At 57.0% G+C, this 20723-nt stretch overlaps 9 protein-coding genes across 9 annotated transcripts; 2 read left to right on the top strand and 7 right to left on the bottom strand.

Moving 5' to 3' along the window:
- Positions 1-12: 12 nt before the first annotated feature.
- On the bottom strand, positions 13-237 carry VTJ04DRAFT_2446 (uncharacterized protein; the record flags this gene model as incomplete). The annotated part of the gene is made up of 1 exon (XM_069360236.1): positions 13-237. The coding sequence occupies one exon, from the start codon at positions 235-237 to the stop codon at positions 13-15; it is 225 nt and encodes a 74-aa protein (XP_069220967.1).
- Positions 238-398: 161 nt separating this feature from the next.
- VTJ04DRAFT_2445 (uncharacterized protein) lies at positions 399-659 on the top strand (the record flags this gene model as incomplete). Its single annotated transcript, XM_069360235.1, has 1 exon — positions 399-659. One exon carries the CDS (start codon positions 399-401, stop codon positions 657-659), a length of 261 nt encoding a protein of 86 aa, XP_069220966.1.
- Positions 660-663: 4 nt separating this feature from the next.
- Positions 664-1418, bottom strand: VTJ04DRAFT_2444 (uncharacterized protein; the record flags this gene model as incomplete). The annotated part of the gene is made up of 4 exons (XM_069360234.1): positions 664-708; positions 780-958; positions 1040-1091; positions 1296-1418. 4 exons carry the CDS (start codon positions 1416-1418, stop codon positions 664-666), a joined length of 399 nt encoding a protein of 132 aa, XP_069220965.1.
- Positions 1419-2755: 1337 nt separating this feature from the next.
- Positions 2756-4804, top strand: VTJ04DRAFT_2443 (uncharacterized protein; the record flags this gene model as incomplete). Its single annotated transcript, XM_069360233.1, has 1 exon — positions 2756-4804. One exon carries the CDS (start codon positions 2756-2758, stop codon positions 4802-4804), a length of 2049 nt encoding a protein of 682 aa, XP_069220964.1.
- A 75-nt stretch (positions 4805-4879) lies between these two features.
- VTJ04DRAFT_2442 (uncharacterized protein) lies at positions 4880-5101 on the bottom strand (the record flags this gene model as incomplete). The annotated part of the gene is made up of 1 exon (XM_069360232.1): positions 4880-5101. The coding sequence occupies one exon, from the start codon at positions 5099-5101 to the stop codon at positions 4880-4882; it is 222 nt and encodes a 73-aa protein (XP_069220963.1).
- An 846-nt stretch (positions 5102-5947) lies between these two features.
- On the bottom strand, positions 5948-8068 carry VTJ04DRAFT_2441 (uncharacterized protein; the record flags this gene model as incomplete). The annotated part of the gene is made up of 4 exons (XM_069360231.1): positions 5948-7060; positions 7131-7858; positions 7919-7991; positions 8057-8068. 4 exons carry the CDS (start codon positions 8066-8068, stop codon positions 5948-5950), a joined length of 1926 nt encoding a protein of 641 aa, XP_069220962.1.
- Positions 8069-8805: 737 nt separating this feature from the next.
- VTJ04DRAFT_2440 (uncharacterized protein) lies at positions 8806-9561 on the bottom strand (the record flags this gene model as incomplete). The annotated part of the gene is made up of 5 exons (XM_069360230.1): positions 8806-8815; positions 8903-8952; positions 9048-9110; positions 9200-9364; positions 9505-9561. The coding sequence occupies 5 exons, from the start codon at positions 9559-9561 to the stop codon at positions 8806-8808; spliced, it is 345 nt and encodes a 114-aa protein (XP_069220961.1).
- A 1006-nt stretch (positions 9562-10567) lies between these two features.
- VTJ04DRAFT_2439 (uncharacterized protein) lies at positions 10568-14295 on the bottom strand (the record flags this gene model as incomplete). Its single annotated transcript, XM_069360228.1, has 8 exons — positions 10568-11539; positions 11603-11796; positions 11851-12059; positions 12123-12598; positions 12674-12796; positions 12856-13375; positions 13536-13625; positions 13955-14295. The coding sequence occupies 8 exons, from the start codon at positions 14293-14295 to the stop codon at positions 10568-10570; spliced, it is 2925 nt and encodes a 974-aa protein (XP_069220960.1).
- Positions 14296-17617: 3322 nt separating this feature from the next.
- On the bottom strand, positions 17618-20649 carry VTJ04DRAFT_2438 (uncharacterized protein; the record flags this gene model as incomplete). Its single annotated transcript, XM_069360227.1, has 6 exons — positions 17618-17804; positions 17863-17971; positions 18029-18272; positions 18338-20314; positions 20394-20452; positions 20598-20649. 6 exons carry the CDS (start codon positions 20647-20649, stop codon positions 17618-17620), a joined length of 2628 nt encoding a protein of 875 aa, XP_069220959.1.
- Positions 20650-20723: the final 74 nt, after the last annotated feature.

The following is a 20723-nucleotide window of genomic DNA, read 5'->3' as shown; positions in this document are numbered from 1 at the left end:
CAACAACCGATATTACCGAGATTTGGCAATCATCAATATCGTGGAGATTCGGGGCACCGAGGGGAGTACGAATGCTTTAGTCGGAAGAACGAAATCTCCTGAGAAATCAAGGATGGAATACGCGCCACCGTCAACAGTGGTGTGTCTACGTTGATTTGTTTTCATGAATCTGTGGGGAATGGTGCGATGGCTGGTTGGAAGATTGTCTGGGTGCATAACATGGCGCTGAAGCGCCATAGGGGTTCACCGAGGTGTGAGCGCGAGTGCTTTGAGAATATACCATAGATAGTGATGTGCTGGTTATGCCCGTGGCTCAGAGTATCCATCCGCCTCCCACAAAGAAGCTGAAATCTAAAGGCGACGAGATACCTCAGGAGTGTAAGAAGGTATGATGAGCAATGTCCCGTGGACCGCGCCGCAACCTGGACAAAGCACCATGGGTCAATTTAACGTTTCGCTCAACGAAACTTGGGCCTGATATGTTGCGCACATGGATGAGAACAAGGAACAGGAAACTATTCATACATCTCTATTCCAATTGCCTCCTCTACCTACTTCACATGGGTGCCACTGCTACCGTGAGACCACCCAAGGTTTTGAGCCCCTCAACTCCGTCAGCACGCCACTTCATCTGCCGTATAAACAGTAAGGTCAGGTAGTCTTTTAGTAGCCGTCCTTGCCCCACTTGTTGTACTTGTCGTGAAGCCTCTGGAGAGGGAGAAAGAATCACTGTCAGTCTTGTGGCGTGAAGCAGACTTGGGAGGGTGGGGTAGTCGCACCTTGGGCAGAGTGACGTCCGGAATGACAACAACGTTGATAGCGCTGGGAGCGTCCTTCACCTGGTTGGGGTCACCGCCCGGGTGGTACTGGTACTTGCCGGTGGTCGAGGTCTCCCAGGGCATGCTCTTCTCAGCCTTGGTCACGGCGCTCTCGGAGGTCGCGGTGGTCGGGTTGCGGCCTGCACATATCGCCAGTCAGTAGTCTCGTTCAGGTTTGACAATACGATTCGCATCTATGCTGGGCTGAGCCGAGAACTGACCAAAGTAGTAGCCGGCGCCGGCGAAAGCGGCGACCATGACGCCGCCGAGGACCTGCAAAATAACACCCCGCAGTCAGCGCCAAAGTTCATTCATCCATTCCTCCGTCCATGCATCTATTGTTCCCCGCGCAGGTGCGATTCAATGGCAAATGTCCCATGTGTTGGACTGCTGGGTAGGTCGCATCTGCGGTGCGGTGCGGCGCATGTCCGGGGGATGGCGGTGCAAGCTCGGATGAGATCGGGAAATTTGACGCACCAAGATCTCGGGGTTCTTCTTGGATTCGGTCTTGAGAGCCTCCTCGCCGGTGGCCAGGCGGCGGGCGGTGGTGGAAAAGGCCCGGGTGGAGGTGAAGGCCCGGCGTGCGATGATGGAAGCCATTGTTGGACGGTTGTGTGTTGCGGCGATGGGCGAGGGCGGGGAGGAATCGGTTTTGGTTTCTGGGAGGAGCGAAGCTTCGGGATGGAGTTCCAAGCGTTGACGTTGTGAGCTTCGGATTGGATGTGTGGCGCATGGCCTCATACGATGCATTTCGTCAAAGCCGAAGCTTGGGTCTTGGCGGCCAAGATTTCGGGGTGTGGCTGATCGGCTAATGACAGCTGGAGACCCTGGATGACAGCCGGCAGTCACTTGGCCCGGCTCGGTGGCTTTTGGTGGGGTCGGTCATGTGGGGCGGCATCGGCTGCTTTCCAGGTTCCTTCCAAGTTCACCTGCAACTCCATCCCGTCCAGCTGTTTGCCGGGAGCTTGGGCCTTCCTCCGGTGTCACTCTCCCCATTCCTCCCTCTCCCTGCGTCAAGACAAGACAGAAGAAAAAAGAACAGCTGCATTGATGCATGACAAACGACCCATGGCAGCGATCACCACGCCGATCTTCAGATATATTTATGTCAGACTAAAACATGCTTTGGGCGCATTAAGCTTCGGAATTACTGCCCGGTTGTTCTGGAATCAAGATTTCTTTCTTTGGCTTCCAAGTCCATGACTTCATGACTTCATGATGGAGTGAATGCTTCCGTCTTGGTCGTTTGCATCGGGGTTGGCCCTTCCCAAGTCCCGTGCCGAGTCGCGTCCAAGTCCCAAAAGTTCCCCCTGGCCCCATGCCCGAACCGACAGTGGTGGGTGGCACGTCGTCACCTTCACTTCAGGGGTAGCCCGGAGAGCTGGTGGCCTGTGCAGGCCCTGTGCAAGTCCTGTGAAGGTCGGCTTGGGTGGGCGAAAAAGCATCCGCCAAGGCCCAGCACGGCAGAGTCTCTCCCTTCTCACGTCCCGTCTCTCTGCAGTCTGCAGGCCGCGCCCGGCCCCAGATCTGGTTTGACTTGTTGGACAGGAACACATACATCTCACAGTCTTCTGCTTCGCGACACTCCTTTGGTCAACCTGCTTTTTCTACTCTTGTTGTCCTTGTTCCTCCCTGCCGCTCTTTTTGTCTACCGCCGCTACGAGTACCTACAATCCCCTAATACTGCACCACGAATACCGCGTTTGCGCAGCCTTCTCCGACTTCCAGCTGTCGAATCCTCCCTGATTCCGTCGACCTTGCCGTGTGCGACAGGAGAAAGCCCGCGCCGCATTGGGAGTTTGCCTTGTTGCCTTGCCTGGGTTTCACAGTCTTGTTTTGCTGTCCGAACATGCTGCGGTGACATTGAAGGCCGAATTATCTCAAGTACTGTCGCACCCCTATTTGCGCTCGAGTCCACTCAAACAACCACCATCGCCATGGCTTCCGGGGATGGTGCGCCGCAGCCGTCTCCTCCGGCGAATAATGATGACGGCTTCCCCCAGTTTCCTTCAACCCAACGCGGGCCACCGAGCATCATATCCTCGCGAATGACCGATATTATGAGCGAAGATGGCGGAGACCATGATTTCCCGCGCACAACAAACAGCCAAAGGAGAAGCGCCCTCTATTCTGAGTCGACATCGCGCCCAGGAACCGCCAGGACCGGCGTGTCCTCGAGGACACCATGGAATCAAGGGCGTTTGGGGACATCGGCCAAGCGATTGAGCGGGACGGGAAGTGTTGGTGGTTCGTCGCTCGCAGGTCGGCCTCCCAGCTCCATGAGCAAAAGCCATGTCCCAACCTTGACGTCCAGCGCCTTCTTCCGGCCCATGAGCTCGCAGAAGCTCCAGGCCCAGCGAGGACTTGCGCGCCCGTCCACGAGGAGTAGACAACAAGAACCGCAGAATGAAGCCGCCGACCCCAATCGCAACAGCTTCGTCTCGAACCAGGATGGTCCCCGATTTGGGATACAAATCGGGCCCGAACCAGACACGCGTCGACCTCCGTCCAGGGGCACCGAATTCACCGATATGGAGGCCTATGACCGCATCACGTCCAACGCTAGCCCTACCCATGGCCACCGCCCAACAAACAGCATCACCTCCAGCGTGCGGCCGCTACAACAAAGCAAGCCGGCCGCCGCGCGGAATCTGACTCTGGACATCAACAAGACTCACAAGGCCGCCATGAACCTGCCAACCCCCATCCGGACCCCGCGGTCGTTGCGGCAGAGTTTCTTGATGCCGCGCCTGGATTCGAGCTCCGCCAACCGGGAGATGCAGGGCGGCGAAAAGCTTGAGTCCCTGGCCTCGACGCCCCAGCACCCGCCTAGTAACGCCGGTGATGGGGAGCCGCCGCTTGGGGAAAAGAAGGGCAAGGCGCCGCTCGGCCGTAACTACGAGTACTTCTTGGGGAATACCGTCTTTTGTTTCGGGGGGCGCCTGCAAAACACAAAGAGCCGGCCCATCAACATCGCCACAGGCAGCTTCGTCGTCATTCCCGCCGTCCTCTTCTTCGTCTTCTGCGCGCCATGGCTTTGGCACAACATCTCTCCCGCGATACCCGTCACCTTCGGGTATCTCTTCTTCATCTGCGTGTCATCCTTCCTGCATGCGTCTGTCTCCGATCCAGGGATCCTGCCGCGAAACATCCACCGTTTCCCTCCTCCCGACCCGAACGAGGACCCCCTGACGCTCGGCCCTCCGACGACCGAATGGGTCCTGGTCAAGTCCTCCCTCCCCAACACCGCCGCCATGGAGGTGCCCACCAAGTACTGCAAGACGTGCAACATCTGGCGCCCGCCGCGCGCCCACCACTGCCGCCTGTGCGATAACTGCGTCGAGACGCAGGACCACCACTGCGTCTGGCTCAACAATTGCGTTGGCCGCCGCAACTACCGCTATTTCTTCACCTTCATCAGCAGCGCCACCTTTTTGGGGCTGTACCTGACCGGCGCCTCGCTGGCGCAGGTTTTTGTCTACGGCCACCGGGAGGGCCTCTCCCCGCGCGCCGCCATCGACCACTTCCGCCTACCCTTTGCTCTCGCCATCTACGGCTTCATCGCCGCCCTCTACCCCGCCGCCCTCATGGGCTACCACATCTTCCTCATGGCCCGCGGCGAAACCACCCGCGAGTACCTCAACTCGCACAAGTTCCTCAAAAACGAGCGCTACCGCGCCTTCACGCAGGGCAGCTGGTGCACCAACTGGTTCGTCGTGCTCTGCCGCGCCCGCACGCCGTCCTACTACAAGTTCAAGAGCCCGTACGTGGCGGGCGACCAGCGCCTGGCGAGCGTGCGGAGAAGGGACCGGCCCGCGTCCTCGGCCTCGACCACGGCGGGCGCGGCGGCCGATCCGCAGAATAAGGACGGCTTGGAGCTGGACGAGCTGAAGCCGCCGCCGTCGCGGTCGGGACCGTCGGGGTTTATGGGCCCGGTGCATTTGAGGAATGCGGCGGGTGGGTCGTTGGGAGGGCCGGCCCCATGATGTGTTGATGATGTGATGTGGCTGGCCGGTTCCGTCTTTTTTATATTCTTTTTCTCGCTCTCTCTTTGTCTCGCTTCATTTCTTGTTCCTACTTCTCCCCCAATGTTTTTTTTTCTTATCCACCTCCTCAGACATGAGAGAGATTGTGCGAGACTCGATGACTTGATCAAGCCCGAGGGTATGTTTTCCTACTAAGTACGGACTCTCACTACTACTAGTAGACTTGGTGTATGGGCAGGCAAAAACGCTGCCGCCTCTCCCTTTCTTTTTCACCAGTCCATTTCCTACGTCTTTCATCTAATGTTTTTTTCCTGGCAGAGAAACCCATCTCTTGTTCTTATGTACCTTATGCATGTGTATTCACTTATACCCCTGGGGTTGTTATCTGTTCTAAAAGCAGAGAGGGAGGAGGACGAGGAAGGGGGGGCGCTTCTGACTGAATGGATGATGAAGGGATCGAGGCAGGTGATGTATCTGTAGCAAGGTGGCTAGGAATGTAGAATTGGATGTACAAGCTTTACCTTTTCGACGGCGCACCGCTTAGCTTTTACCTTGACTTTGGTCAATGTGGTAGTGCTGTTCTCCCATATGTGTTGATCAGACCAGATGGATGGAACGACTCTTAAGCACTCGGCAGGCGAGAACAGTTGTCTCAGAACATTACCTCCCAATGTCAAGATCAATCTATCAACTACCGACCACCACAAACATGCACAAGTAGCCGAGCAACAATACATCCAGCAACCCAAGAGTTGTTTATTACGGAGCATTCTCGACAAGAATAACCAGTCTGGAACACATGTCGCGCAGAGGCCGATTTCCAACCAATCTGACGGACGACATACAATGAAAGCGCAAAGCAATCTCATACATAACAAGACCCAAGAGATCTCAGGTCAGGTAGTTATAGTTATCCAAGCCACATTATATACATACCGAGTACCTCGCCCCTAGCCTTAATTGAGCGCACCTACCCTCCTCATAAAAGTCTCAAAGTGCAAAAAAAAGTCTCAAAAAAAAAAAAGAATACACACATAACCGCGATATGTCCATACACCTGGCCCATCACAGCGCTTCATCATGCTAGATAACCAACCCCCAAATCCACCCCCCCCCCCCCCCCAACCCGGGCCCTCCCTCCAACTAACTCGAACCAGCCGCGGCAGTACTCTCGAGAGGAGGATCTGAACTCTCCGGTTTTCCGTCTGCCTTTGCCGGGTCCTCTGCCACGGCCGCGTCACCTCCTTCCGACGCCGACGCCGCAGGTTCAGGTTCAGGTTGAGAAACAACAACAGAAGAGGAAGGAGAAGCGGGTTTATTCTCCCCCTCAACTTTCCCCTCCGATCCCGATCTTGAACCATCATTACTATTACCACCACCACCACCACTACCATCCTTGTTATTGTTGTTGTCCTCCAACTCGAGGGTATTCAGCCCCTCCTCCTCGTCCTCGCCAGCCGTGACGTTTGTCGGGAGCAGGTTGGGCGAGTCGGGCGGCTGGAGCGGTGCGGCGTCAGTTTCGGACTCGCCCGTGCCGGTGCCGGTGCCGGTGCCGGGGTTCGTGACGGGAGCGGGTGGTTCTGTGGATTCTGGTTGTGCCGCTGCTGCTGCCGGTGGTTCTGCTGCTGCTGATGATGATGATGGTTCCGCGGCGGGCGCGGGTTCTGTCGAGGCGGTAGTCGGTTCCGGCTTGGGCTCGGTGGTTGATCCTTCTGCGGAAACAGCTGGTGCTGGTAGCTCGGCGGACGCAGGTTGATCGGACGAGGTCGGCGGGAGTCCAGACAACGCCGCCGGCCCGGCCGTCTTGGGCGAGGGCTCGGTAGGCGACAAGACCATGACGTTCTTGAGCGGGCTGCCTTCCAGCTTGGTATGATGCAGCGGTGGAGCGAGGGCCGGCGGTGGGAATCGCGGCTTGCCGGAGAGCGACACCTCCTCCGACGACTCGCGCTTGATTCCCGGGCTGCTGGGCGCCGCGTCCGCCGCCGCTTCTTCGACGGAGGTGCTCGCGGGCGCGGCGTCGGTCATTTCGGTGTCCTCGCTCTCCGGGCCGCCACCAGCGCCACCGCGCGCGTCGGCGGCGCTGGCGTTGTCTGGCGTCTCGGCCGCTTCCTCGTCGCCGCCTTCCTCGTCGCCCTCTTCTTCCTCATCGCCTTCGCCGCCCTCGCCCTCGCCTTCTTCGTCTTCGGACACGATCGCCGAGGCGTCGGCCATTTCGCTGTCTTGGTTGAGGCTTTCGGTGTCTTCTAGTTTCGCGCCCTGTAGGTAGAATGCGATCAGTACTCTTGGTAACACTTTTCATTGGGGAAGAGCAAGAGGTCAAACTCACATCAGGACCAACATTCTCCGACTTGACAGCCGTCCCATCCTCGGCCGTTGCCGCGTGCGACCTCGTCGTCGGCGCGGGAAGTGGCAGTTTGCCCTTCTTCCGGCCGCGCCCGGGGCCCTTGGGCTTGCGCTTCGGCGGTGGGGGCCGTCGCCTGGCGGGAGTCGCCGGCTGGATGGGCAGCTCCTGCTGCTGCGCGACGGGAGCGGGCACCACGGTCTGGGAGATAATCTCACCGTCCACCTGCTGGCCCTCGGTCAGGGTGACGGTCTGCTCGTACGGGTTGCCGGCCGCGTCGATGCGGCGCACCGTGGCGCGGATGACGGTGGGGCCGGACGGCTGCGACACGGCGGTCCGCGAGGCCAGGGTGATTGTGTTTTTCGGGCGCTTGGCCAGGTACGAGATCTCTGGGCCCTCGGCGTTGCGCGGCACCTGCTTCCATACCCTGGTCTGGTATCCCTCGTTGGGCGGCTCCCAGTCCTTTTTGTCCCCGCGCGGGACGTCCATGTCGTAGTCGACGTCGTCGTCGTCGATCGGGGCGGGGCGTTTGTAGAGGCGGCCGGATCGGGCAAGGCGCAGGAGCTCCTGGGAGTGCTGTGGGAGGAGGTGGGTTTCGCGCGGCATGCCGAAGGGGAGCTCAACGGCCCAGATGTCGCCCTTCTCGTTCTCGTCCTGCTGGGTGGCTGGCGCAATGGTCACCCATTCCTGGCGCCATTGGCGGATGGGAAGGCCTATGCAAAGTTCAGTACATTGTCGGCGTCTGAGTCAAGTAGCGACGCGGGATGGCGCACCTTCGAAATCGTCAGGCTCGGGATAGCCTCCTCGCGCACCACGACGGGTTTGCGTTGCGGTTCGCAATTGTTGCTGTTGTAGTAGGCTGGTGTCAGCAGCGGACGCGATCAATGGCAGGTTTGGCCAGTCCAACTCACCGACCGCTGCATGGCGACAAAAGTAAGCCAGGTTTCAAAGCTCGGAGGTTTTGTGTTTTGTTCGGACGAGGCGTCGGCGAGGTTGAAAGGTGTTGCCACGTGCACAATTGGGGATTATGGGACGCGCTGCAGACCAAGGAGATGCGACCAGGACGGGCTGAATCGGGAATCGGGCTAGAGAAGGGTATTGGGCTGGTGCACGGGAAACGATGCGCGGCGTTGTTGATCTCCAGGAGTGTTGTTGCAGGGAAACCAACGTCGCTGCATGACCATGTCCTGCGTCGCTGCGTCAAGCGCGAATCCAAACGTTTGCAGCGCGGAATGCCTACAGAAATATGCCTTTATACATATGCCCTTATATCCGTTTTGGCATGCTGCATATATGCATACAGCCCCTCGCTGTCCGTCAACACCACCACGTCTGGACAGCGCAGAGCTCTGTCTGTAGACTTCTTGCTGACATGAAGAGTGTCCGAGAATCAAACGGAGGTGAGAATTGCTGATAAACGCAAAAATTGCCTACAAGTATATTTTTTCCTGCTCCAGATCGCCACACCACCGCCCATCAAAAAGCACAACCCCGCCTCGAAGTCCGCTGTCTGACGGTAGGAAACAGAGCACCCGCTCTCCTGTCTCTCCAGTATTTATGAGTACACGCGCCGCATACACTAGGATGCCTCTAGCTTTAGCATTCCCGAGCATCTATGCAGCAGATATCTGCCGTAAAACCCCCATCACCTCAGCGCAGCTCAATCCCAGCTAGATGGTCACCAGTCAGCAAATAAGCTCATCCCTTGATCTCCTCCACGGACGGAGGGAGGACGTAAAAACAGAGAAAATACTCACCCAGTATCCTTCTGCCTCACAGTCTCGCCATGCCCAGGCTCATCCTTTCCCTAAACCACCAAGGAAAAACCTCCTTGTCAGCTCTCTCTAACTCTTCCACATCGTTTAAAAAACCCAAGTGGAAGTGGTGCCTGGTAAAACCTACCGATATCCCCCCCTCCACAACGAGCCTATCAGTCTGGTAATACTGGCTAATAACCGTCTGACGCTGTTCCAGCCGAGCATCATCAAAGTCAGCATCCATCCCCCTTGTTTTCAGTGGAGAAAAAAAAAGTGAAATAGCGCAAGAAAACGCACCTTCAACATCTGCAACTCCTTCAGCCCCTTCTGCACCAGCTCCTGGATCCTCCTCGGATCTTCCACGTCCTTATTCTCGCGGAACGCGTCGCGCGTGCGCCGCCGGGCGTACTCGCGGAAGTTGTATGACGCGAACTGGCTTCCCTGGCGGAGGAGTTGGCGGTACTGGTAGTGTTGGCGAGTCTGGTTAGCGAAATGTGCATTCAAAGCTAAGAGATTTTGGACACTTGATGAAGATATATGGCGCTGGCTCAGTTGGACAGCAAAGAGAAAGACCGTATGGCATATTCCACCAAGGTACGCACCAGAGAGAGAACTTGCGCCGCCGACTCTGGCCGGGCGGCCTTTTGCACGGCCGTCATGGGGATTGGGGAAGGGAGTTGCCGTAAAAGGTGGGTTGGTTGGAGTTTTTCGGATGCGCCGGGAGAGGCGAAGCCGTCGATTACGAATTTCAGCAAGTCCTGACACAGAAGAATGTATACACGTGTGTGTGAATGCGAAGGGGGCCGTGGTGGTTTGGTCGTGGTCGTTGTGGTGGTGGTTGCGCTTGCAAGTGTTGATGTTCTTGCTGGGAATTGCCCGTCGATGTTCTGAATGTTGCGGTCGCCGAACGCTGACGTACCGTTATCGCTCGGCGATAGGCAAATAAAGAGGGATGCCCTTCCGAGCGGATATTTGCATACACGCCACCACCCCCGAGGAAAAAAAGGGGGAAGAGAGACACATCACCAGTCACAACCAGGACCAGAATGATGGGATAGATCGAGATCAAGCATACGGCACTATCAAACGATCGCACTCGTAAGTCATAATCATCATCGTCATCACCGCCTGCCAGGAGATCCTCCAGCAAACTAGTCGCTCCAAGCGAACGAACGACCAGATCCACTCCAACTCATTGATACACAGTATACCCAAACTCCTCACTCTCTGGTACTGTATTTCCCATCATGCCTGTGTCCAAACCCAGAGTGAGAACCTGCCCTTTCCATGCGGTCGCAAAAACTGTCAAAATCCTGGGTCGAATGCCAGATATGACCAATCCAAAAACACCTCCCAACCTGCCCAACTCCATGCTAAATCCAATCCCTTATGCCGGCCCAAAATAACGAGAGTGTTGACAGGAAAACAAAGAAGCAATACAGAAAGGCCGATCGGAAGCGACAGGCAGATGCTCAGGCACCATACTGAAGCATCTTGAGCCCCAGACCGCAACACACACAACTTGCATGCCGGCCTTACAACCCGAACGTAACTTACCCATCTCCAACCTCACGCAACACACCTCCACCCCACTTTCACACCTCGTATATCCCAATCTCATCCACCCTTGAAGGTTTACCCCTTTCCACTCCTTACACCAACCTCCTAATACCCATACAACCCCGCCCCTCCAGCCCAGCTCTGCTCTGCCAACACGGCCGACGCATCCGACAACCCATCCGACATGTAAAACCCAAGCTCGTTCTCGTAGCCGTCGTTCAGCGTCGGCGCCAGCGCTGCCTGTGCGTGGTGATGAACAGGGACGTGTGGTGGGCCTGCTGCCGAGTGGGGAGGAGGCGGTGGCGGCCCTGTTGCTGCAGGCCCTGGTCCGGCCGGTGGAAGGGCGTAGGGACCTGCTGCTGCCGCTGCTGCTGGGTGGTGTGGATGAGGATGGGGGCCGTACATCTGCGGCGCTGACGCGGGCGTTGGGACAGGCGCTTGCGACGGCGGTGGGGGTGGGGGTGCTGCTACTGCTGGTGGAAGTTGCTCTCCTGGGGCACCCGTGAGTGGAACGGTTGCCGGCCCAGCAGCCATAGCCGCTGCATGCTGAGTGTCAAAAGCCGTGAGGAGCAGTTCTAGGCCGCCTGCGGTTTGTCGTGGCCCAGCTGATGTGGCCGCAATGGCTGCAGAGACGGTGGTCGGGGGAGGTGGCATAGCGCTGTGAGGGACGGGGCCGTGCGGCGGCAGCGAGCCGTGTGGGCTGAGCACAGCCGGAGGAGACACGATGGGCGGGGTCGGCTGTGGTGGTTGTCCAGGAACAACACCAGTGGGCGCGGCGGTTGCTGGAAGGCTGGGGTTAGCATACATATCAGCGACAGGTTGTCGCTGTGGCACGGCCATCATGGACATCTCGGAAGGCTGTTGTTGTTGATGATGCTGCTGCTGAATCTGGCGGCGGTAATGCTGTCGTCCAGAGGGACCATCGTTCGACTCGTCCGGGGTTAACATGCCCGTAGGTCGCTGAGGTTGGCTTGACGTAGCTGGCTCATATTTCGGTTCGCGTTCGCGTTGTGGCTCGACCTCGGGTGTAGATTCTGGCTCCGTGGCAGGGTCGAGGACGTGACGGATTTGTTCGCTCTGTAAACGCATTGATGAGCCTCTCAATTCTTGTTGACGTTGGTCAATCGGCAGATTACTCACGCTATCGGCCATGCTGCCCTCTCCGACTGCCGCGGAGGCACCCTCAGACGTGTAGAAGTTCACCAGGTGGTCATGCCACCGAGATGCCAGCGGCCAGAAAGCCTTGCATTCGCGCAGGATTTGAAGTATCCGTGACACTTTGTTGGCGGCATCGCGCGCTACTTCGTCCCGTGACACAGACGAGTCAGGGTGAACTGGAGCATGTCGTCAGCATGGGTAGGTCTCATAAAACTGCTGGATCATCTTACGTTCTGGAAACTTGCACAGGTAGCAGGCGAGGAAGCCGCACGTATACACGCAGAACACGGACATCTGCGCGCCAGGTCCTTCACCTTGAGACCTCTCTCCATAGTGCGTCACGATCTGTTCATACAGATACATGACGTTCCAGAAAAGCTTGTGCGCCATGTTCGCCCAGAACGTGGCCAAGGGGTCCGATTTGTTGCAGGATATCATCCTAAAACACCAGTCAGCAAGAATCCCAGGCGTTAAGAGCGAATCCAAGAGAGAGACAACATACTCTGACAGATATGGCTTCCGGATAACGATATGGCACAGACGAGGGATCATCGTCACGCCGAGATACCCCAGTTCCTGGCCCTCGAGCTTGTACGTTCTCAAAAGCTGGGGACTCCACCGGAAACTTTCAGGGAGGTTTGTCTCCCACTCTTCGAGGCGGTTTTCCATCCTTGCGAACTCGCTGTCGGCCTCCCAAGGCCGTGGGCTGCGGTCGTGGGTGACGGCCCGCCGGTAGATGATGCCCCAATACTGGTGGGCTTGGATGAGGGCAGCAAACAACGAGCGCCCGGGATCGGAGACCAAGGCGGGATTCTCCAACGCCGGAGGTGTGCCTTCGAGCGCCGCACGGGACTTGGGCTGGCGCGCGTTGGCGAAGTCTACCTCGTTGCATGGGAGCAGGGCTGTGATATCGCTGGCTGGAAGTAGCACGGGAGACCGGGGCCCCGAGTGAAGGTTGTCTTGGCTATGCAACATCCACTAGTCCAGAAGGTCAGCTTCATCGTGTTCTCTTCTTGGTGTTTGAATGCTGGGCCCAACGTTGGTCAGTCATACCAGAGTTCTCCGGGCCGACTCGGCCCGCAAAATAAGCTCGGGGCTGGGCTCTTTAATGTTGTATGTTTCCTCCTGGTGGAGCTGCATCAAGGTAGCCATTCGCATAGCGATAGCCATGTTGATCTGAAGCACGTGGTCAGACGGGACCTAAGCCAGATCATCGACAAGGGGGATGGACATACAGCACTTTTATTCTTATACCCACTGCCCTGCTGGGCGATACTTAACAGATAAAACGCCTGACACCTCTCCAAGGTAGGGTCTTTGTACGCCTCCTTCTGAGCAACGGCGGATGCCCGATCCATAAAGGTTTCGGCAGCCTTGACGGCACTGCCGAATCGCTCGATCAACGACGGCGTCAAGCGCGCCGATACGCTGAGGATGCCTAGCAAGAGGAAGGGGCTGACGCGTTCGTGATGAGTCCGCAGTCGCTCGGGAAATAGCTGCTTCGGGATGAAGCCCAGCTGGAAGTAGTGCCGGGTGAATCGGTTGACGCCCTCGATGATCTCGGACAGAGGGGGGAGGAGGCTCCACTCCTCGCCGTCCTTGACGGCGGCGGCAGCCTCGGCCAGCGAGTCGCGAGGGATGTCGGGGACATCGCGGCGGGATCGTGCCGGGTCACGTTTCTTGGTCTTGTCGGACCTCACTCGGGGATGGCGGTATTCTCGGTCCTGGTCAGGTTGGCCGCGTTTCGGGAACTCGCTTGAAGCCTCATGTCAGCGTTATGACTTCGTCGCTATGTATTTTAAATGAGATGATGCGGACATGGGTGACGGGAGGAAGAAGACGATGGAAGAGGAACAAGAAGGATATGAAAACAGAGTGACAGAGAGGGAAGGGAAAGAAACGAGATGATACTCACCACTCAGCAGCAGTAAGGCCTGCCTCAAGACAGGCTCGACAGGGCGGGCGGGCTTTTTCATGTTGACATTTACTTCTCATGCGACGGCATCTAGTAACGGGGTGTACAGTCAGGACCAGTTCAGGCAGTTCCTCTTTTCGTGAGTTATTCTACATCTGGAGGGGAGCCCGGATGGAGGGACGGCTGGCCGGACGGGGGTGTGACATCGGCTTGGAATGGGTAGATGGTGGAGGTCTGCGTTGCCGGCCGGCAAGAGGTTGTTTCCGGGATGGACGACGAGATGGACCTAGAAGCGTGGCTGGGGGTCCTTTCGCAGCCGATCCCGGCAGTTTGGCGGCAACGGGATGGAGACAGATAGGTATTTCTCATTTACACACATAGGAGGGTACATCTCACACGTTCTCACTCATTTCACGCACCTTCGACAAGCGATGGGAGCCCTCTTTCGAATGACTGGCTGCTCTTGAGTTCCCTGAGCGGAAGCCTGTGGCAGGGCTTGTTGCGGTAGTTGGGGTTGCTGCTGCTGTTGTAGCTGGCTCTGCTGGAAATTCTGCTGCTGCTGCTCTAACGGAGAAGAGTACGGCTGATGATGGCCCGAGCTATTCGGAGATTGCTGCTGGTGTGGTTGTTGCGGTGCTGGGACCGCAGCAGCATGATGGCGCGACAGCGGAGGAGGACGAGGAGCAGCAGCCGGCGGCGCCTGCGGCAGCAGTGCCGGCGCCGGCATCTGCAGCAAAGGCCCCGGCATGGACGCCTCCATTTCTCTCCGAGACGGGACTTTAGGGCGCGGGTTGAGCGTCCGCTAAATGTCGCGCGCGTCTCTCCGAGAGAGCGCGTGCGAGAGATAAAGAGAAAAACGCAGCGTGAAATAGGTAGGTAGGTAGGTATTGAAGTGAGACGTCAAGACCGAGGGTGTTTGCCGTCACTTGTCGTCGCTTGCCGTTGCTATCGGTGTTGTTGGGCAGGAGCTTCCATAGGCAGGCAGGCGCAGGGACGGGTGGGGCACGGCCGCGCTCTGTAATGGAAAAGACAGGCGAGGCTTTCTCGCCAATAAAAGAGCAAATAAAAAATAAAACAAAATCTCAAGTAGGCGGGTTTTCTTTCGCTTCGAAGCCGAATGCTGCTTTGAGTTGCGTTTAATAGTATGTATGTATGTACTGTACTAGCAGTGCCTCGTCGGCTGCAGGTGCAGGCCAGCACGCAAAAAGATGCGGATTATCAATGAGAACCCCCCCCAAAACTGGAACCCCAAGAAGCACACAGCAGCAGCCTCGTCCACTTGCTGGCGCAAACTCCCTGTCCCCGGCCCGAAGCACGCTGCACCTCAGTGAGCCAGTGGGGCACGCTTGGTTGGCTCCCGCTGCCGGCAAAGAGAATCCTCAGCGCAACGCCCAATGAACAGCGGCCGGTCAACTCTCAGGGAACGCCGGCCCATGGCGGGGGTTGAAGGGGATGATGGGAAGAAGCGCGGGGTGGGGGAAAGAAAAGACAGGAGCACAAGCTGGGATGGGATCGGGACTACACTAGATGCATGCATGGGCAGAGGAGAGGGGATGGACAAAGGCACTCTAGCAGAAAAGGGAAAATGCTTCCCTGGGCTTTCCTTCGGGCCCCTGTTGGCTGACAATCCAACGCACGGGAGGCTCCGAGGGCTGGGGATTTAGGTTGGTTGGGTCCAAGTCCATCCATCTCCAACGACTCATTCTCTGCTTCAACTCTGCATGGTTTATGTCGTGCAACACCCAAGGTTGCCCAGATGGCGAAATGATCGGGCTTCAACCAAGTCCAAGAGGATTGGCTGTGATAGATCAGAAATATGTCAAGGAAATGTGCAGCATGTACTACCTCTAGTCGTACTCGACCAACACCTCGGCCCAAGAGCTCAGGTCACCAAGCCAAAGACATTTTGGAATTTCGGGTCCCAAGTGAACACAAGTCTGACCCATGAGATGTGATGGTCCATGGATCTTGGATCTTAACTCTTCCCCAGATTCAGCTGAGCCAAGCTCCAGGGGTTCCTCTGACATTCCCGCCCGTACCAACCAACAATCCTTTTTCTCATCGTAAGAAAAAGAAATACACCAAGACTCCAACTGGAGACAACCGTGAGTGAAGTGAAATCCCCCGTCCCCTGCAAGTCACAGCCAATCCCCATTCCCAGCAACCACACCATCCACACTCTCTCTTCCGCCTGCATCCTCCCACATCACCACACCACCCAACACAACCCTGCACCAGACAACCCTGTTGTCGTTCGATGTCTTTGGGAGTCGGTGGTGGCCTGATCCCAACGTTTTGTTTCCCCTCCCCCCCCCCTTCTTCGGAATTTGTGCGCGATCACAGAACCTACCTACCTTAGGTAGGTAGGCATTATTCTCCGCAGAGGCAGATGCTCCGCCATACATGTATGTACATTCTACCTATACTTGTAGGAGACAGATAAAACAAACACCCTGTGGTCGCGAGGATTCCACTCGCTCATGTCTTCCCGTCCTTATCACATCCCTTAACCCCCATCCAACGGTCTACGGAGTAAAGTCCGAGATCCAAAGAGAACCAACACGCCTGGTCTCCTGCAAGGGCTTCGCTAGATGCGCCCGACTTGCCTGAGCTAGGTAAGGTACGGATAGGTTCCAGTCCCAAGCCCAAGCAGATCAGGGAGGCGTGTGGTTTAGGTACTTCAGGTCCTGCCGTCGGATAACAATACCACCTAGGATACCTACTGTAGTAGTAACTCAGGTACATACATAGGTACCTACCTTACATGCTTGAGTCCCACTGCTGTGAACAACCTGTACGGATAAGTGCCCTGGAGCCTGACTGTGCACTGAAGGAGACGAGCATCAAAGCCTACGTTGTTGCCTTGTAGAGATAGGTAACAGTCGAATGGTACAGGTACATAGACAAGGCAGACAGCCAGCCCTGCCTTGTCCTTGTTTAACTTAAAAAAAAAAAAAAAAAAAAGGGAAAAAAAGAAGAGAAGAGAAAAGAGAAAAAAGAGAAAAAAGGGGGAAAAAGAGGGAAAAGAGGGAAAAAGGAAAGAAGGGAAAAACAAAATCAGGAAGAATACCTACAAGGAGCAGGCATCCTCATCATCAATCCGGGCCTTTCAACTACAACTCACCAGCATCTCAACAACCCCACCATTTTAACCCCAAAACAGCTCACAACATTCATATACACACAGCAAGCCGACATCAACTTCATGTTTCATCTTCAATTGCAGCAAGGCGGGCACACATTCACACCCAAGCATTACGGAATGTGCATCCGCCATCTTTCTCCTCCTGTCCACCCACAACCCAAAGTACAGCGTCATTTGCTTCTCACATCGCGGAGAGCATCCATGGCAATAAAACTTCAGGGGTTCAGAGGTTTGGTTGGAGGGGGGAATAAAATAGGTAGGTTTGGCATGATTTGGGTGGGGGGTTGAATGATCCGGTGTTTCTCTCTCTCTCTTCTCTCTTTTGGAGTCTACAAGATGGTGCTGGTTTTGTCCCCACGCCTCTAAAAATTCCTAGAAGCATGGAACAAAAGTACATGAATCCTCTCCCGATACGCACTCTCTCTATCCTCTCATTCCCAAATAATATCCCGTGCAGTGGCAAGACAAGGGGGAAAGGTCAAAAAACAAGACAACACTAAACTGGGAAGATAAAAATAGACATGCCAGCAGCCCGAGAAAATGACAATGACCATGACGGGGAGGGGTACCCAGTGTAGTGACGTCTAGGGGAGGGAGGGGTATGTTGTGTAGGATTGGTGGGGGTATGGGGGGTTCTATATACACATTAACAGTGCATCTCGTGCCGTGTCCTGGGGTCGCGGTTCGTGATGGTGGTGATGGTGCCGTGATGTGTCGTGCTGTGTGATGTCGTCGTGGCGGGGAACGTGTGCGTGAATGGGAGGGAAAGGGCAGGACAGATGATGCTGATGTGTAAGGGCGTGCCTGCTGGCGATGCCGTTTGCATTCATTCAAGACAACGCCGAGGGTTGCTGGAAATGACGGGGGAATCCGAACTGGCTGGTGGTGCGTCCCAAGCCGGCGACTTCTCGCTGGCCGAGGTAGCCTAGATGGCATACTACGCCGACAACACGGTCTGAGTGCCGCCGATCTGGCGCTTAACCTGTTCCCTAGCCCAGCGGGCCGTTTCAATAGTGCGAGCCTGGAACTCGCGGTTTCCGCGCGTCTCCTTGATCATAGCCGTGACCCAATCCTGACGGAAGGCGTCTGCTAGCTGGCCGTTGGGATAGGCATCCGCAAGGTCGCTGTAGAACGTTAGTCAGACAAGTGGTCATGGGAAGCCAAAGAACGTAATCCACATACCCAATAACGCCCATCGACGCCCGCATGAGCGCCTCGCTACGGTTGGTGTCGTGGGCAATGCTGTTGAGAAGCTCGAAAATCGAAGGCACATAGGGCTGGAGAATGGCAGCTGGGAACAGAGTTAGCAACTCAGCATGACAACTTCGCGGCTTCAGGAAAGACTCACTCTTATCACTGGTCTTCATGGCACCAATGATGCCACCCCAGGCGTCCATAATACCCTCGCGAAGCGAGACGACATAGTCCAACATCTCATAAGAGCCATCGTTGCCAGCGGTGATGGTAGCAGCCTGCTGCAAAATCTGGGCCACAACCGCAAGGTACTTCTCAAAGTGGCCACCAATGGCGCCGGCAATATCGCCGAAGCATTGGAGAATAGCCGGCTTGAACTGGTTGGCAAGGGCGGTGCTCTAGAGGCGGCGTATGTCAGCTGTCTGAACCCGAACAAGCAACACCGAGAAAAGAGCTAACATACCCTAAGATTGTTGAGGAGATAATTCATAAAGTCATCGCAGTACGGCTGGCTACGCTCGCCCAGGGAGCGAGTAATGTCGCTGACGAGGCCAATAGCCATCGAGCACAAACTCGGCTCCTCCTGATTGGCGAGGGCGTTGAAGAGGAAGGGGGTGAAGGCCTGCATGTACTTGACAAACTCCTCCTCCATCGCGTTTGCCAGCGCGCTGATGACCGCAAAGACCGACTCGGGCACGCTCGACTTGGCGCCGACGGTGGTCAGAATCTGCAGGAGAATCTGCATGATCCGGTCGCCCTGGGGCAGGATCTCCTTGTCGAGGCGCTGGATGGTGGCTTGCAGGACGGTGCACAGGCTGGTCTGCATGTCCTCGAGGATGATCCGGTCCTCGACGCTCACCACCTGCTGCTGCAGCGGCAGAGTCTCCTCCAGGCGCTGCATCGTAACCGTCGAGAGGGAAGCGACGTCGGGCAGGCTGTCGTTGGCCGAAGTCTGCACAAAGACGTTGAGAACCTCGTACGCGGCGGTGCGCACCGAGGGCTCGGTGTCCATGCGGCCGGTCAGGGTCAGGAGGTTGGTGACGCACTGCTGGAAGTAGGGGGTCAGAGGGTTCTGGGCAGCGCCGAAGTCGCCTGCGAAACGCTCGGCGAGGTTCATCAGGGCCCAGCAGCACGAGGCCGCCATCTTGGCGTTGTTCAGGCCGTTGAAGAGCGAGTGGATCAACGGCTGGAGGTGCACGTTGGGGTCAATAGCCTCCGAGCAGCACTCGGTGATACGGCCAAGCGCATAGGCGGTGGAATCGCGCACATGGATGGAAGGGTCCTCCATCATGGCGATGAGAGGCTGCATGCCCGACTTCACGTAGGGTTCCAACACCTTCTCATCGGGACCCTCCATGATGGCGCCAAAGGCGGAAACGGCAGCGTCTCGGTGGTGCCAATCCTCGTGGCGCAGGTTGGCCTCGACGAACTGGAGGACAGGGGCGATGATGGAGCTGCCAACGGCTTGCGCGTAGAGCTGCAGGCACTGGTAGGCAGCGCGGGAGATGTTGTACTCGTCGTCCGAGGCATCCTCATCCTGCTTGGTCAGGAGGCCGAGCAGGACCGGGACGACCTCGTTGGTGGCGACGCGGGCGAAGCTGTAGAAGGGCCGCATCTGGTCGGAGCTCTCGACCTGGGCGTTGTCGTCCTCGATGGCAATCTCCTCCTCGCAGACCGTGCTCCAGAACTCGACGGCCAGCTTGGCGACGTCCTCATCCTCGCTCTTCATGCCCAGGATGGTCAGGCCGAACAGGGCCTTCTCCATGTAGAACCTCATGTTCTCGTAGTAAAGGGCCATGATGCGGTTCAAACAGCCGAAGGCGCCCTGCTGTATCCGGGAGTCTTGGGCCTGGGTGGCCTCGCACACGACCTGCATGATGTAGTTACGCTCGCCCTCGTGCTTGAAGTTGTTTCCAACGAACTCAAGGCAGTCGCCCAGGGCGGTGATGGCGGCGAGGCGGACCTCGTTGTTGGGCTCCTCCTTGCGGGCGCCCTGGACGACGGCAGTGAGGATGGCATTGGAGTGGCCGACCAGTGCGTGCCTCAGCTCGGGATCCTGAGCCTCGCAGATGAAGCCGATGGCGGTCAGGGAAGCTTGTTTCTGGTGTTGCGAGCCCGTGCTGACGTTCTGCACCAGAGCATGCATGAGCTCAGGCCATTGGTTGCGGGGCAGCTCGATCGCGGCGATCGCGGCGACGACCTGCGCGGTTGCCTGGCCGGCCTGGGCATTGTTAGATGCAAGGGTCTCGAGGGCGAGCTGCTTAACGCGCTTCTTGATCTCGGGGTCGGTCTGGGTGAGCCATTTCTGTTGTAACGCGGCTTGCCTCGCGGCCTCGCGTGCCGAAAAGGCGTTCTTCAGGGCGATACCGGCGGCGGCACGAATGTGACCCTCGGAGTTCTCATTTGCGAGGGCTTCGACGAGGGTGAGAAGGTATTGGGACTGGAGGGGTTCAAAGCCAGGTCAGTTTCCTCTTCGGTGATAAGCGGGGCTGATTGAGAGGGAAGGCGGGGTTTCTTACAAAGTTGGTCTCGGCGGCCTGGGTGAGTTGTTGCTCGGCCGCGTTGCGCAGAGTCGCGTCTGCAAGGGCGGGGTGGTTAGCAGCAGGAAGAGCAAGACATGGGATGTACACGGCCGCATGCGGTTCTCGGGGGGGCGGCGTGGTCGCGTCGGTGACGACACCATAGGGTTGGGGGAAACGGGGTAAATAAAGGCTATTACTGACCAACACTCAGCGAGTTGGTGAGGACTGTGTTGATATCCGGGGCGGCTGCCATGGTGGCTGTCTGAATATGATACGGCCGGAGAGGTCGCAGAAGGAGAGTTTGCAGAAAGCGGGGGTATTTTGTTC

Source organism: Mycothermus thermophilus, assembly GCF_041956435.1.
Source record: "Mycothermus thermophilus strain CBS 625.91 unplaced genomic scaffold VTJ04scaffold_2, whole genome shotgun sequence".
Taxonomy (NCBI): domain Eukaryota; kingdom Fungi; phylum Ascomycota; class Sordariomycetes; order Sordariales; family Chaetomiaceae; genus Mycothermus; species Mycothermus thermophilus.
This window is presented reverse-complemented; position numbering and strand designations above follow the sequence as displayed.